This window comes from Bos grunniens, chromosome 5 (assembly GCF_055505025.1).
Source record: "Bos grunniens cultivar Pamir isolate PY7600 chromosome 5, Bosgru_T2T1.0, whole genome shotgun sequence".
Lineage (NCBI taxonomy): Eukaryota > Metazoa > Chordata > Mammalia > Artiodactyla > Bovidae > Bos > Bos grunniens.
Genome location: NC_141169.1, coordinates 44448564 through 44464875, shown reverse-complemented (window position 1 = coordinate 44464875; position 16312 = coordinate 44448564). Strand labels below are relative to the sequence as shown.

Genomic DNA, 16312 nt, shown 5'->3' with positions numbered 1-16312 from the left:
TTAATAGGGTTTTGATTGTCCATATACAGTTGTCCCTGAGTACCTACCCACAGGGCATTGGTTTCAAGACTCACTCCCACCCCATATCAGAATTCCCGGATGCTCAAGTCCCTTATATAAAATGACACAGTATCAGCATGTATCCTATGCACATCCTCCCGTATACTTAAAATCATCGTTTATAATCCTGTAGTAACTGCTGCTGCTATTGCTGCTGCTGGTAAGTCACTTCAGTCGTGTCCGACTCTGTGCGACCCCATAGATGGCAGCCCACCAGGCTCCTCTGTCCATAGGATTCTCCAGGCAAGAACACTGGAGTGGGTTGCCATTTCCTTCTCCAGTGCATGAAAGTGAAAAGTGAAAGTGAAGTCACTTCAGTCGTGTCTGACTCTGTGCGACCCCATAGATGGCAGCCCACCAGGCTCCTCCGTCCATGGGATTTTCCAGGCAAGAGTACTGGAGTGGGGTGCCATTGCCTTCTCCTTACTTGTCTTATTTTTTTAACACTTTTTAATTAAGAATATGAGAGAGTAAAATTTTTCAGTTTAATATTTTTTTTTGTATTTTATAATGAAATTATGTGCTGTAGTAATGCTGTGTTTGGGATTTTTTCGAAGTTTGGGGAAAGTGTTAGTCATGATTATCAAAGTACTGTTGTAAAAAAGAAACAATTGAGAAGAGAGATTGAGTTGACATAGAAGACCTTGATTTTCAGAATAACAAGTTCAGAGTTTATTCTTTAGACAGTGGGAAATCAATAACAGTTTATAAGATTTCTTTATATTTTTTAAGTGAAAAACTTGAGTGGTATACTTTTTAGTTTTCATATAAATTTTGTTTTATAGTTGTATAGTTTATGAAATATTTTTTACTTATGGAGAAACTGAAGCATGCATATTACTGTTAATGGCTGACTGATAACATATTTATTGAGTTGTACTCTGTGCCAGATGCATAGTACATTACTAAATACTTTATGTGGGTTTTCTCCCTCAATCCTCACTGCAACCTGATGAAGGGAGTATTATTATCCCCATTCTTATCCCGTTAGAGGGAAAATTTAAGGCTTAGAGAAATGTAATGCATTATTCTTGATTGGATCCTGGGCCTATTGAAAACATTATTAGGATAATCAGTGAACTTTGATTGGGGCCTGTTGTTTAGATGGTAATAGTGATCAGTGTTAATAACATCCTGATTTTGGTGATGTGTTAACGTAGGATATATACACTGAGATGTTAAGGGGTAATGGGTATCATGCATAAAATCTATTCTCAAATGGTTCTAAAATGTTAACAGTTTCATAATGTGGGTGAAATATATATATATCTCTGCAACTTTTTGTAAATCTGAAATTATTTCAAAATAAAAGAAGAAAAAACACTGAGTCATCCAGTCACATGTGACTTTCTTTGAAGCAGAACGGAATAGTTCATTGAACCTAGTCTCTCTTATTCTGAGTGTGTGTATCTGTCTGTCTTTACTGCCTCTTCTTTTTTTAACCAAAGACACATATGATAGCAAAGTTAATATCAAGCAAATTTTTATTCATTCCTCATTGTTACTTATTAATTACTTACTGTAACAGTGTTATCCATCACTTTCAAGTTTATTTTGAATCAGATCATTTGCCTTTTATAGTATTTATCCTCTGAGGTCACTTATTAAATTTTAAATGAATGTAGTTTTTTTCTGTTTAAGTTTATATTTTATAATGGACTGTTAAACACATTCTATGAATGTACATCTTACTTTAATTTTAAATGTCACTATCTCAAAATAATTTTCTGCTTTTAAATGTAGGTTGTTCTATGATGAGGCTTTTGCTATGGCTAATGACCCCTTGGAAGGCTTCCATGAAGTGAACCTCGCTTCACCTACTTCTCCAGACCTTCTTGCTGTGTATGAACCGGGAACTCAAGAGCAGACTACCTCACCTAGTGTCATCTACCGGCCACATCCTTCAGCTTTGTGCTCCACCCCGATCCAGGCTAATGCCTTAGATGTTTCTGACCTTCCTACACAACCTGTGTATTCCTCCCCCAGACGTTTAAATTGTGCGGAAATATCCAGTGGCAGGTAGGAGAGAATCAAGATGCTTGTTTTAGAGCATTGTATTAAACAAATGAATTTTGCTTGGTTAACTTATTTTAAGTTTTATTATTTTAGAAAATTTGAATAATATAATGTTATTTATGAAGAGCAATACATATTAATGATCAAGAGCAGGGGTCGCAGACTTTTTATGTAAAGGGCCAAATAGCAAATATTTCAGGCTTTGTGGGCTACACAGTCTCTGTTTGGACTGCTGGATGTGACTATTAAAGTGTGAAAGTAGTCATAAAAGTGAAGTCACTCAGTCGTGTCTGATTCTTTGCAACCCTGTGAACTATAGCCTGCCAGGCTCCTCCATCCATGGGATTCTCCAGGCAAGAATACTGGAGTGGGTTGCCATTTCCTTCTCCAAAAATAGTCATAAGCAGTATGTAAATGGATAAGCGCCAGTAAAACTTTGTATATGAACCTTGAATTTTGGTTCAAGAAATTATATAATTTTCTCGAGCCACAAAATATTATTATTTTGATTATTTTCAACCATTTGAAAATGTAAAAATCATTTTTGGCTGGTGGGCCTTCAGGGAACAGGTGGCAGGCTGGATTTATTCTACATTTAGTTTGCAGACCCCTGTTCTAGAGTATCACTATCCAATAGAACTTTCTGGCATGATGAAAATATTCTCTGTGCTATTTAAGATGATAGCCATTAGCCATATATGGCTATGAAGGACTTGAGATGTTGTTGCTTTGGCTCTGGACATACTATTAATTAGTTCTGGTGGTGAACAAATTGGATAATGCAGTTATAGGCATGTGTGTGTATGCCAGTTAATACTTGAGCACATGCTGATGTTTGTTTGAACTCTCCTTTACAGCATCCATGGTACAGATCCAGCACCTTGTTCTACCTCTGGAGTCACAGCTGGGATACTTAAATTAACTACAAGAAAGGACAACTGTAGTGCAGAGAGGGAGTTTTTACAGGGTGCTACTATAACAGAAGCTTGTGATGGCAGTGATGATATTTTTGGGTTGAGTACTGATAGTCTGTCCCGCTTACGAAGCCCATCTGTTTTGGAAGTTAGAGAAAAGGGCTATGAAAGATTAAAAGAAGAACTTGCAAAAGCTCAGAGGGTAAGCAAAAATATATTTTATTCTTCTATATGTTACATTCAAAATGAATATTTGTCCATGGGGGCAACTCAAGTGAAATCATTATAGTTCTACACTTTTCTTTTGCATATGCGCAGTCTCAGTTGCTGTTGGGCAGCATTTAGGAATCTTTGAATTGGTCTCAATAGTAAAGAAGCTCATCCAAGAATATGAACGGAAGAAAAGATACTCTAATTCTTTTTTTTTCCCTTTCCTTCTCTTGCATTTTCTGTAGTGCAGATTTGGGGAGTTACGTTCTGTGTGTGGATTTTTTTCCTCTCTACACGTGGTTGATTTTGTGATTATTTACTTGAAGCCATTAGGTCCAAGTCATTATATTTTGAGGAATAGTTTTAGTAATAATGCTGTGCTATTCAGCTGAATTTGAATGTTTTCTGTATCTTAACTTGGAGATTTGTCTGTTTTCATAATTTGTTCTATTTCTCACATGCTCATCTTTTAAATTTCTGATATTCCCGAATTTGTGACTAAATTTCTTTCTTTTTCTGAGTCTGTAATTAAACTTTAAAGGGACATTTGTAGCACTAAATATTTATACATTAGAGAAAAGGATAAGTTTCAAATCAACAATCTAGTCTCCCACTTCAAAAAACTAGAAAAAGATGAGCAAAATAAAACCAGAAGCAGGCAGAAGGAAGAAAATAATAAAAAGCAGAAACAATGAAATTGGTAACATAAAAAGTAGAGAAAATGAACAAAACAAAGTGCTGGTTCTTTAAAAAGATCAGTAAAGTTGACAAGCCTCTAACAAGACCGAAAAAAACAAGAATAGAAGACACAATAGCAGGAATGAAATAGGGGATATCACTACAGACCCTGCAGACATTAAAAGTATAGTAAAGGAATAATACAAACAGCTCTATGTGTATAAATTTCACACTAAGGTGAAATGGACCAGTTCACATTCAGAAAGTTGAGAAGATAGGGAAATCATTCTATAACATAATTTCCACATATTATGACATTTTACAAATATATATTCCCATTTTCTCCCCCAGCAGACTTCTCAGGAGTATAACACTGATTTGGTATCCCTGGTGCCTAGATAATAAGGTACAATGCCTGGTGTGTATATGTTTCTATAAATGCTTCAATGGATGGCTGATGGTTAAACAGCCATAAAGAGATGTTAAAACATTTTTGGTTGAATATATCAGAAAGAAAAATCAATATTCTTTTAAACTTTTCCCCAAAGGTAGGGGGTGTGGTGAGATGTAGTTATATTTGGCCTATGTCCTCTGGCTCAGACTCTCTTGTCTTAGCACAGAATATTAAGTGAAGTCACAATTTATATAGAAGTGAACTACTGGACATACATATCCATGTTTGAGAATACATTGTGGTTACTTATTCATCAGGATATATTGCTAATTTCTTAGCTCAGGTTGAAAATTTGTTTTGAAATTTTTAGTTTGTTTTATTTAGAAGTACTGTTGACATAACTGAAATGATAATGATGTGTGAACACATGCAAATGGTGAATTCTGTTATGAAGAATACAAGATAGTATTGATACTTACTTAGAGCTTAAGACTTGTGAAGGACTGTTGAATATGAAAATATTTCCTGGATTATAGCAACATGTGAATCAAATTATGTCAGTAGTCATTCTTTTTATTTTGATGATTATTTTCAGAGTGGCTAGACAGTTCCCATTTTTCCATCCTTTTACTTTTAACTAATTTTTGTCTCCCTGTTTAAAGTGGGTTTTCTTGTAGGCAGCACATCATTAGATCTTTTTTTTAATCCTTTCTAATAATCTCTGCCTTTTAATTGGTGTGCTTATGTTAGACTATTTACATTTAATTTGATATAGTTTGGTTTAAATCTGCCAACTTACTGTTTGTTTTCTGTTTGTCTCTTATGTTTATTTCCCCCCTTTCCCTTTTATGCCTTTTGGATTAATTCTATATAGTTTTGTGATTTCATCTTTGCTCTGTTGGTTTATCAGTTATATGTCGTCTTTCTGCTAATTTCATGATTGCTTTAGGGTTTATTATATGCATCTTTCATCAGTCTCTACTTTCTAGTGATATTATACTACTTCATATATAAGAACTTACAAAAATGTAGTTGACCCTTGGACAATGTGGACTTAGGGGCACTAACCCCTGTGGTTGAAAATCTGCATATGAATTTCCAGTCAGCCCTTTGTATATATAGTTCCACACCCTTGGAGTCAGTCAGTCATGGATTGTGTGGTACTGTAGGATGTATTTATTGAAAAAAAAATCCACATGTAAATGGACATGTGCAGTTCAAACCCATGTTGTTCAGAGGTCAAGTGTACTTTTATTTCCCCCTTTCAGTTTTTATGCTATGATTACCATGTATTTTACTTCTTCGTATATTTTAAATTTCAGGATACATTTAGCTTATTTTTTCATTAAACAACTGGTTATTTTAAAGGGATTTAAAAATCCGTATGCATGCTATGCATGCTAAGTCACTTTAGTTGTGTCTGACTCTCTGCGACCCTATGGACTGAAGCCCTCCAGGCTCGTCTGTCCATGAGATTCTCCAGGCAAGAATACTGGAGTGGGTTGCCGTGCCTTTCTCCAGGGCATCTTCCCAACTCAGGGATCGAACCTGTGTCTCTCTTGTCTACCTGCATTTGCAGGTGGACTAGTGCCACCTGGGACGCCTGTTTAAATGGTCAGAATCCTTATATTTCCCATGTAGTTACCATTTCTAGTGCTTTTCATTCCTTTATGTGGATCCAGATTTCCATCTCATAGCATTTTCCTTCTACTTGAAAGGGATCCTAAGATTTTTTGTTGTAAGCTGCTGATAAAATTTTTTTAAGCTATTGTATATCTTGAAAGATCTTTTTTTCATCTTTGTTTTTGAATGTATTTTCACCAGCTAAAGCATTTCAGGTTGATAATTTTTTTCTATCAGTATCATTATTTTGAAGGTGCTCCATTGTGGTCTAGCTTGCACTGTTTCTCATGAAAAGTCAACTGTTATCCTTACTTTTGTTTCTCTCTCCTGTGATGTGATAGTTCTCTCAATCACTGGCTGCAAATGATTTGATTATGGTGTGCCCTGTTGTAGTCCTTTTCAGGTTTCTTGAGCTTGGAATTTGTTGATCTTCTTAAGTGGGTAGGTTGCTTTTTTTTAAATAGAAATTGGGAAATTTGGCCATTACTTCTTCAAAAGCATTTACATACCTCCTCTATCTCTCCTCTCCTTTGGGACTCCTGTTACATGCACATTAAGTTCAGTTCAGTAGCTCAGTCGTGTCTGACTCTTTGCGACCCCATGAATCGCAGCACGCCAGGCCTTCCTGTCCATCACCAACTCCTGGAGTTCACCCAAACTCATGTCCATCAAGTCGATGATGCCATCCAGCCATCTAGTCCTCTGTTGTCCCCTTTTCCTCCTGCCCCCAATCCCTCCCAGCATCAGAGTCTTTTCCAATGAGTCAACTCTTGGCATGAGGTAGCCAAAGTATTGGCGTTTCAGCTTCAGCATTAGTCCTTCCAATAAACACCCAGGACTGATCTCCTTTAGGATGGACTGGTTGGATCTCCTTGCAGTCCAAGGGACTCTCAAGAGTCTTCTCCAACACCACAGTTCAAAAGCATCAATTCTTTGGCGCTCAGCTTTCTTCACAGTCCAACTCTCACATCCATACATGACCACAGGAAAAACCATATCCTTGACTAGACGGACCTTTGTTGGCAAAGTAATGTCTCTGCTTTTCAATATGCTATCTAGGTTGGTCATAACTTTCCTTCCAAGAAGTAAGCGTCTTTTAATTTCATGGCTGCAGTCACCATTTGCAGTGATTTTGGAGCCCAAAAGAATAAAGTCTGACACTGTTTCCATTGTTTCCCCATCTATTTCCCATGAAGTGATGGAACCAGATGCCATGATCTTCGTTTTCTGAATATTGAGCTTTAAGCCAACTTTTTCACTCTCCACTTTCAGTTTCATCAAGAGGCTTTTTAGTTCCTCTTCACTTTCTGCCATAAGGGTGGTGTCATCTGCATATCTGAGGTTATTGATATTTCTCCCGGTAGTCTTGATTCCAGCTTGTGCTTCTTCCAGCCCAGTGTTTCTCATGATGTACTCTGCATATAAGTTAAATAAGCAGGGTGACAATATACAGCCTTGACGTACTCCTGTTTGTATTTGGAACTAGTCTGTTGTTCCATGTCCAGTTTTAACTGTTGTTTCCTGACCTTCATATAGGTTTCTCAAGAGGCAGGTCAGGTGGTCTGGTATTCCCATCTCTTTCAGAATTTTCCACAGTTTATTGTGATCCACACAGTCAAAGGCTTTGGCATAGTCCATAAAGCAGACGTAGATGTTTTTCTGGAACTCTCTTGCTTTTTTGATGATCCAGCGGATGTTGGCAATTTGATCTCTGGTTCCTCTACCTTTTCTAAAACTAGCTTGAACATCTGGAAGTTCACGGTTCACATATTACTGAAGCCTGGCTTGGAGAATTTTGAGCGTTACTTTACTAGCGTGTTAGATTAATGCAATTGTGCAGTAGTTTGAGCATTCTTTGGGATTGGAATGCAAACTGACCTTTTCCAGTCCTGTGGCCACTGCTGAGTTTTCCAAATTTGCTGGCATATTGAGTGCAGCACTTTCCCAGCATCATATTTCAGGATTTGGAATAGCTCAACTGGAATTCCATCACCTCCACTAGCTTTGTTCATAGTGATGCTTTCTAAGGCCCACTTGACTTCACATTCCAGGATGTCTGGCTCTAGGTGAGTGATGACACCAATGTGATTGTCTTGGTCGTGAAGATCTTTTTTGTACAGTTCTTCTGTGTATTCTTGCCACCTCTTCTTAATATCTTCTGCCTCTGTTAGGTCCATACCATTTCTGTCCTTTATCAAGCCCATCTTTGCATGAAATGTTCCCTTGGTATCTCTCATTTTCTTGAAGAGATCTCTAGTCTTTCCCATTCTGTTTTCCTCTATTTCTTTACATTGATCGCTGAAGAAGGCTTTCTTATCCCTTCTTGCTATTCTTTGGAACTCTGCATTCAGATTCTTTCCTTTTCTCCTTTGCTTTTTGTTTCTCTTCTTTTCACAGCTATCTGTAAGGCCTCCCCGGACAGCCATTTTGCTTTTTTGCATTTCTTTTCCATGGGGATGGTCTTGATCCCTGTCTCCTGTACAATGTCATGAACCTCCGTCGATAGTTCATCAGGCACTCTGTCTATCAGATCTAGTCCCTTAAATCTATTTCTCACTTCCACTGTATAATCATAAGGGATTTGATTTAGGTCATACCTGAATGGTCTAGTGGTTTTCCCCTCTTTCTTCAATTTAAGTCTGAATTTGTCAATAACGAGTTCATGATCTGAGCCACAGTCAGCTCCTGGTCTTGTTTTTGCTGACTGTATAGAGCTTCTCCATCTTTGGCTGCAAAGAATATAATCAGTCTGATTTCGGTGTTGACTATCTGGTGATGTCCATGTGTAGAGTCTTCTCTTGTGTTGTTGGAAAAGGGTGTTTGCTTTGACCAGTGTGTTCTCTTGGCAAAACTCTATTAGCTTTCGCCCTGCTTCATTCCAAGGCCAGATTTGCCTGTTACTCCAGGTGTTTGTTGACTTCCTACTTTTGCATTCCAGTGTCCTATGATGAAAAGGACATCTTTTTTGGGTGTTAGTTCTAAAAGGTCTTGTAGATCTTCATAGAACTGTTCAACTTCAGCTTCTTCAGCATTACTGGTTGGGGCATAGGCTTGGATCATTGTGATATTGAACAATTTGCCTTGGAAACAAACAGAAAACATTCTGTCCTTTTTTGAGATTGCATCCAAGTACTGCATTTCAGACTGCTTTGTTGACCATGATGGCTACTCCATTTCTTCTGAGGGATTCCTGCCTGCAGTAGTAGATATAATGGTCATCTGAGTTAAATTCAGCCATCCAGTCCATTTTAGTTTGCTGATTCCTAGAATATTGACGTTCACTCTTGCCATCTCCTGTTTGACCACTTCCAATTTGCCTTAATTTATGGATCTAACATTCCAGGTTCCTATGCTATATTGCTTTTTATAGCATCGGATCTTGCTTCTATCACCAGTCACATCCTCCGCTGGGTATTGTTTTTGCTTTGGCTCCATCCCTTCATTCTTTCTGCAGTTATTTCTCCACTGATCTCCAGTAGCATATTGGGCACCTACCGACCTGGGGAGTTCCTCTTTCAGTGTCCTATCAGTTTGCCTTTTCATACATGCACATTAGACTGCTTCTGGTGCTCTATTCATTCATTTTTTTAATCTTTTTTTTTTTCTCTATATATAATTGTGGATGATTTCTATTGCTGTGTCTTCAGTATCACTATTTTTTTTTCTCACCTGTAGTATCTAATATGTTAATTCTATATAGTATATTATTATTATTTTTATCACAGACGTGGTAGTCTTCATCACTGAAAGTTTGATTGGGTCTTTTAAGTATTTTACTTAATGTGCTTTGTCTTAGCTTCTTAAACATATGAAATAGAGTTTAATAACATGTAATCCATATCTACTAATGCTTTTATCTCTTCAGGTGATAAGCTGGAACGACTGATAGGCTTTGCTTCATTATTTCCCATTTCTGGAGGATCACTTTTTTTTGCCTGCATCAAGTATCTTAAATATCATTTCATATGTTTTTTCCAGTTTTTTAGTTGTGTCATTCAGGGTGGTAATATGATCCCAGTTATTCTATCTTGATTGAGAGTGAAAGTTCTGTTTGTTTGTTTGTATTGATTGCTCTGCCCCATCCCAGTTAATCCCAACATGGATGTATACACTTACACTTCAGTAATTTTGAGCTTCACAAGGATTGGGATTACATGTGTTTTTGCTTATATCTTGAGCACATAAAATGTTCTCAACACATTCTGTTGATTAAATGAATATATGCATGCATTACACTGTTGTGTAAGTAGACACATACAGAATATATTAGTTAGGGATGGAGAAGGAAATGGCAACCCACTCCAGTGTTCTTGCCTGGAGAATCCCAGGTATGGGGGAGCGTGGTGGGCTGCTGTCTATGGGGTCGCACAGAGTCTGACACGACTAAAGTGACTTAGTAGTAGCAGCAGCAGCTCTTTGTGAGGTACCTCTAAATTTTAGTGACTTACCGTGGTAGAAGTTCATTTTTATTCACTTAACACTTTTAAGCAGATGTTCATAGTTCATAGGAAGTTCTTTGTGAAATAATTCAGGAATCTGTGTTTCTTCTATCTTGGATCTTTGTGATCTTTTAGGGTTTTATTATCTGTATCTAACCAGTGAGATGAAAGGTAAAGAAGAGTTGCACACCTGCTTCTAAAAAACTTCAACTTAGAATTGATAAACGTAACTTTTACTCTTATTTCTTTGGTGTGAGCCAGTTTCATGCTGACACTTAAATGTGTGATGGACTGGGAAATGTAGTCATTGGTGGGGCAACAGCTTACCAGCACAAACGTGTACTGTACACAGGGAGGCCAAACGTGTGGTGGTTGAGTTTCAAGTGCAGAGATGCACTGGAGATAGTGATGTAGTCCTTCACTTCTTGTGATGTAGGCCAGTCTTTTCTTCTGGCCTTCTACAGATCATTGCTGAAGAACAGCTCTTGGTGGAATCCTGAGGCAGAAGTTGGGTTTTAGTACATGTTTTTTAAAACTTAGATTCCTGGAGTGGACCCCAGATTCTGTTGAAAAAGAATTATTGTATTGAGGCTGGAGGATATGCATGTTCAATAAACTATCCTATTGATTCTTTTTTTTTTTTTTCCTTTTTCAGTTGAAGTATAGTTGATTCATAGTGTTGTATTAGTTTCTGGTATACATAGTCTTTCTTTGATTCTTATATTCACTAAGGTGTGAGACCTACTGGTATAAGGTCTTGCTTTCAACTTTTAATTATTCTTCCTTAAAAGAAAATGAAAATGACTTAGAAAATAAAATCCAGTGGAATATTATAGCTTGCAGTCAGAGAAAGTCATTCGAAACACATACTTCTACAAATCCATGTTTGGCATGGCCCTACTAACTGTGACCAGGGTTGTTTATAAACATTTGCTGTGTTCTTTAATGAACAAACATTTCTTGAGTAACCAGTGTACTTAAAAGTTTATTAGGCCCTGTAGAGGAAAAAATAAATTAGACTTTACTAGTAAAGATGTTTACTAGTTGGGGAAAAAAGACATGTATATGTGGTAATGTTTCACTGATTCTGAATTGTATGTTTTCCCTCATTTTAACATCTGTGAAATCAATATGAGTTTTAAAATTGCTCCCAGCTAGGCAACAGTCATGACAATTGTCATTGTTTGCTTGTGCGTGAACTTGCTTATAGCTGTTCATGTTGTTATTAAATCAGTGGAGTTTATGCGAGTTGAGGGCTGTATTTGTTACTGTGAATTACTGGGTTAAAAATCTTAAAAGGATCTCACTATGATATGACATCAAAACAAAGAGAAAGGTACAAAAGAGAATGACATATGATAAAAATTTGCGTCTCCATCAGTTTAAAAGACTTCTTCCTGTAAAGTACAAAATGAAAATTCTAACTGAAAAAAAAAATGCCTCATCAGATTATAGTTTCATTGCCAGCATTTTTTCTCTCTTGATGTATAAAATGTTTATCTTAAGAACAGCATTAAATTTGATGGCGTATACTTACAGAGTCCTGATTTTCTGTTTTAAATGTCTCTTAAGTTTATTTTCTCTAATACTGCTACTCTAAGTTTGTGTCTGTTGCCTAAAATATTGCAGTAATTAACTGTTTTCCCTGTTTTAATTTTTTTTTTTAAGCTAGCACACTGTTCAAGTTACTGTTTGGAATTGCAATCTGATTGTCACTATCCTGTTTAAAATCCTTCAATGACTTCCTATCGCCCTTGAGATGATATTCTCTTTTCTTTAAAGTTCCACTTTCTTAGCCAAGGTTTTTCAGGACTCACCTTAAACCTAATTTTCTGACATTATCTAACTATGGCATCCACCTTTCCCTGTCTTTAGCTACTATAGCTTACACTGTTTTAGTCTTTACATTTGGCAAACTCCTACTTTTTCTAGTATGCGCATATCACTATAATAGTCCTTATCAGGACTTTTCCTTGTGAATCTGTTCCTTGTGAATCCGTTTAAATATTTGTTTCCTGTTTCCTTTTCCTTGTGAATCTATTTAAATATTTGCCACTGTTAGTAGGTTATGGCTTTGTGAAAAGCATGAAGCAGGCCTCCTTCCTTTTCTCTTTCCAGATCCTTGATGAATACCTAATGAATTGTTAACACAAAATTAGTGTTTGTTGAAGGAGTTAATTTCATATAGCTGTATTACAGTATAAGGTACTGATAATGAAAAGTACAAGTGACATTTTAAAAAGTATTCACATGAAATACAAACTTGAGTTCATACAGGTAGATTGAGTTGGATCTAGAAGCGTAAAGAGTCAGACGTTTATGGCAGTCCAGGTGGATGAGATCAAATAGGGAAATGAAACAGGAACAAATCAGAACAGTTTAACTCTAGTTTTAGAGTGTGGATCAAGGGTAATAACTCTGAGAAGGGACAGTGAGCACATGTTGTAGAGGGTCTTTAGTATCAGGGTGAGGTTTACTGTGGTAGATGGTAGGGAACGATTCAAGAATTTGCCTTTGTGAATGATATATGTATTGCTCTAAGGATTGGAAACTTCTCAAAGAACAGTGTCTGTCTTGGTGTTGGTATCCTGAAGGGTTACCATAATACCTATATAGTAGGAAATGTTGAATGGATTGACTCAGTTTCACATATAGTTATAAAATTGTGAAATTTTAGAGTTCAGAAGGACCTGGTATTAAATTTATGCATTTACAGATTTATAAACTCAGGGAGAATTGGCATCTTTATGATGACTTCCTGTTTTCTATTCAATAACATAATATGTCTTTCTTCCTATTTATTTAGATCTACTTTTGTATTTTGTATTTGAGAGTATTGTAAAGTTTTCATTTTGTGTTGTAGTCTTTAGCGTTATGAAGTTTCTTTTATCTTCTTTAATGACTTCTGCCCTGTCTCTGATATCAGTATTGAGGTCTCTGTTTTGTTTTTATTTGTATTATATTTTTTAGTACACTTCTACTCAGCCTTCTATTTTTAATCTGAATTACTTATTTTAGGTGTATCTCTTGTATGGAGACTAGAGATGGATTTTTCTCTTTTAGCCAGTCTGAAAATCATTTTCTTTTAATAAGTGAGTTATACATATATATGTTTATTGAAAAAAAATGCTGTGTTTGGGCTTGTTTCTGTCACATAGCTTTCACACGTCTACTGTGTGTGTATACAAGGCTTTCCACTATGTGTACTGTTTTCTTTGTGTTCTCTTCCTTTTTTTATTTTTTCCATTTTTGTATTTTGGAAGGTTTGATTTCTGTTCTAGTTGTTATCTTTAATCAAAGAATTTCTCTTAGCCTTTCTTTAGATACTGACTTTATTCCCTACTATAAGCAACACTAAAATTATCTAGTAACTATTTCTTTCCTTTGCCTCTATCATTTAATTCTAGTTTAATTTCTATGGGGTTAAATATGTTCAGATTTATACTAATTGATTTATGAGCTTCAAGTTGTATCCCTTTATTCCCAATTAATATTTAAGAAGTTAGTGAATTTGATTTCTTCTTTCTCCTATTTTGCCGGGGTTTTTTTGTGTGTGTTTTTTTACATTTCTAAGGCTTATAACATTTATGTAACTTTTCTCAACTTTATCTCCATTTAAAAAAAAACAGACTTTTTAAAGATCAATTTTAGGTTCATAGGAGAATTGAGAGGAAAGTACAGAGCTGCTCTGAGTTCCCTTTCCTCACATATGCATAGCCTCTCCCATTATGAACATCTTGCCCCAGAATGGTACATTCGTTAAAATTGGTGAACCTAAATTGACATGTGATTATCCCCCATTTACATTAGTGTTTACATTAGGATTCACTTTTGGTGTTGTACTTTCTATAGGTTTTGACTAAAATATAATGATGTGTATCTGTCATTATAGTATATGAATAGTTTCACTGTCCTAAAAATCAAATTCACTAAGTCATGTCTGACTCTTGCAACCCCATGGACTATAGCCTGTCAGGTTACTCTGTGGGATTCTCTAGGCAAAAATACTGGAGTGGGTTGCCATTTCCTTCTCCAGGGAATCTTCCCAAAGCAGAAATCAAACCCGGGTCTTCTGCATTGGAAAAATCCTCTGCTGCTGCTGCTAAGTCGCTTCAGTCGTGTCCAACTCTGTGCGACCCCATAGACGGCAGCCCACGAGGCTCCCCCATTCCTGGGATTCTCCAGACAAGAACACTGGAGTGGGTTGCTATTTCCTTCTCCAATGCAGGAAAGTGAAAAGTGAAAGTGAAGCTGTTCAGTTGCGTCTGACTCTTAGCGACCCCATGGACGGCAGCCCACCGGGCTCCTCCATCCATGGGATTTTCCAGGGAAGAGTACTGGAGTGGGGTGCCTTTGCCTTCTCCGAAAATCCTCTAGGTTCTACCTATTCATCCCTCCCTACTTCTTAGTCCTTGGCAGCCCACTGATCTTTTTACCATCTCCACAGTTTTCCCTTTTCAGAATGTCATATAGTTGGAATCATACAGCATGCAGCCTTTTAAGATTAGATTATTTTATTTAGTCATGTACTTCTTTTCCTCCATATCTGTTCATGGCTTGATAGCTCATTTCCATTTAATGCTGAGTAATGGTTTGTTGTTTGGATATTGGTTCAGTACAGTTCAGTTCAGTCACTCAGTCGTGTCTGACTCTTTGCGACCTCATGAATCGCAGCACGCCAGGCCTCCCTGTCCATCACCAACTCCCGGAGTTCACTCAGACTCACATCCATTGAGTCAGTGATGCCATCCAGCCATCTCATCCTCTGTCGTCTCCTTCTCCTCCTGCCCCCAATCCCTCCCAGCATCAAAGTCTTTTCCAGTGAGTCAGCTCTTCGCATGAGGTGGCCAAAGTACTGGAGTTTCAGCTTTAGCATCATTCCTTCAAAGAAATCCCAGGGCTGATCTCCTTTAGAATGGACTGGTTGGAACTCCTTGCAGTCCAAGGGACTCTCAAGAGTCTTCTCCAACACCACAGTTCAAAAGCATCGATTCTTCGGTGCTCAGCCTTCTTCACAGTCCAACTCTCACATCCATATATGACCACAGGAAAAACCATAGCCTTGACTAGACGGACTTTTGTTGGCAAAGTCATGTCTCTGCTTTTGAATATGCTATCTAGGTTGGTCATAACTTTCCTTCCAAGGAGTAAGCGTCTTTTAATTTCATGGCTGCTGTCACCATCTGCAGTGATTTTGGAGCCCCAAAAAATAAAGTCTGCCACTGTTTCCCCATCTATTTGCCATGAAGTGATGGGACCAGATGCCATGATCTTAGTTTTTTGAATGCTGAGCTTTAAGCCAACTTTTTCACTCTCCACTTTCACTTTCATCAAGAGGCTTTTTAGTTCCTCTTCACTTTCTGCCATAAGGGTGGTATCATCTGCATATCTGAGGTTATTGATATACCACAGTTTAATTATTCATCCACCTAACTGAAGCATATTTGGTTGCTTCCAAGTTTGGCAGTTATGAATGTATAAACATCTGTGTGCAGGCTTTTGTGTGGCTATGTTTTCAGTTCCTTTGGGTAAATACCAAGGAGTATGATTACTGGATCATGTGGTAAGAATATGTTTGGTTTTGCAAAAAAATTGCTGAAAGTCTTCCAGAGCGGCTGTACCATTTTGTATTCCCACAAGCAATGCATGAGAATTCCCGTTCTCTCCCATCCTTGTCAGTATATATTGTTGTAGTTCTGCTTTTTGGTCCTTCTACTAGGTGTATGGTGGAATCATGTTGTTGCTGTAGTTTGCATTTCCCTGATGACATACAATATGGAACATCTTTTCCTGTGTTCATTTGACATCTCTATAACTTTGGCAAGGTGTCTTTGCAGATCTTTTGCACGCTTTTCAATCAAATTGTTTTCTTACTGTTGAGTTTTAAGAATTCTTTGTATATTTTGGTTAACAGTCCTTTATCAGATGTCTTCTGCAAATATTTTCTCCCAGTCTGTGGCTTGTCTTTTCATTTTTAT

At 37.1% G+C, this 16312-nt stretch overlaps 1 protein-coding gene across 17 annotated transcripts in view; it reads left to right on the top strand.

Moving 5' to 3' along the window:
- Positions 1-16312, top strand: part of RAB3IP (RAB3A interacting protein) — a 56947-nt gene that overhangs the window by 14654 nt on the left and 25981 nt on the right. For all 17 annotated transcript variants that reach the window (XR_015163783.1, XR_015163778.1, XR_015163784.1 and 14 more), the window contains 2 exons: positions 1804-2079; positions 2934-3192. Coding sequence is in view for 10 of the 17 variants with exons in the window: in XM_086399995.1 (XP_086256121.1) it covers positions 1829-2079; positions 2934-3192 (510 nt within the window). In the remaining 7 variants the exon portion in view is untranslated. The remainder of the gene's footprint in view (positions 1-1803; positions 2080-2933; positions 3193-16312) is intronic.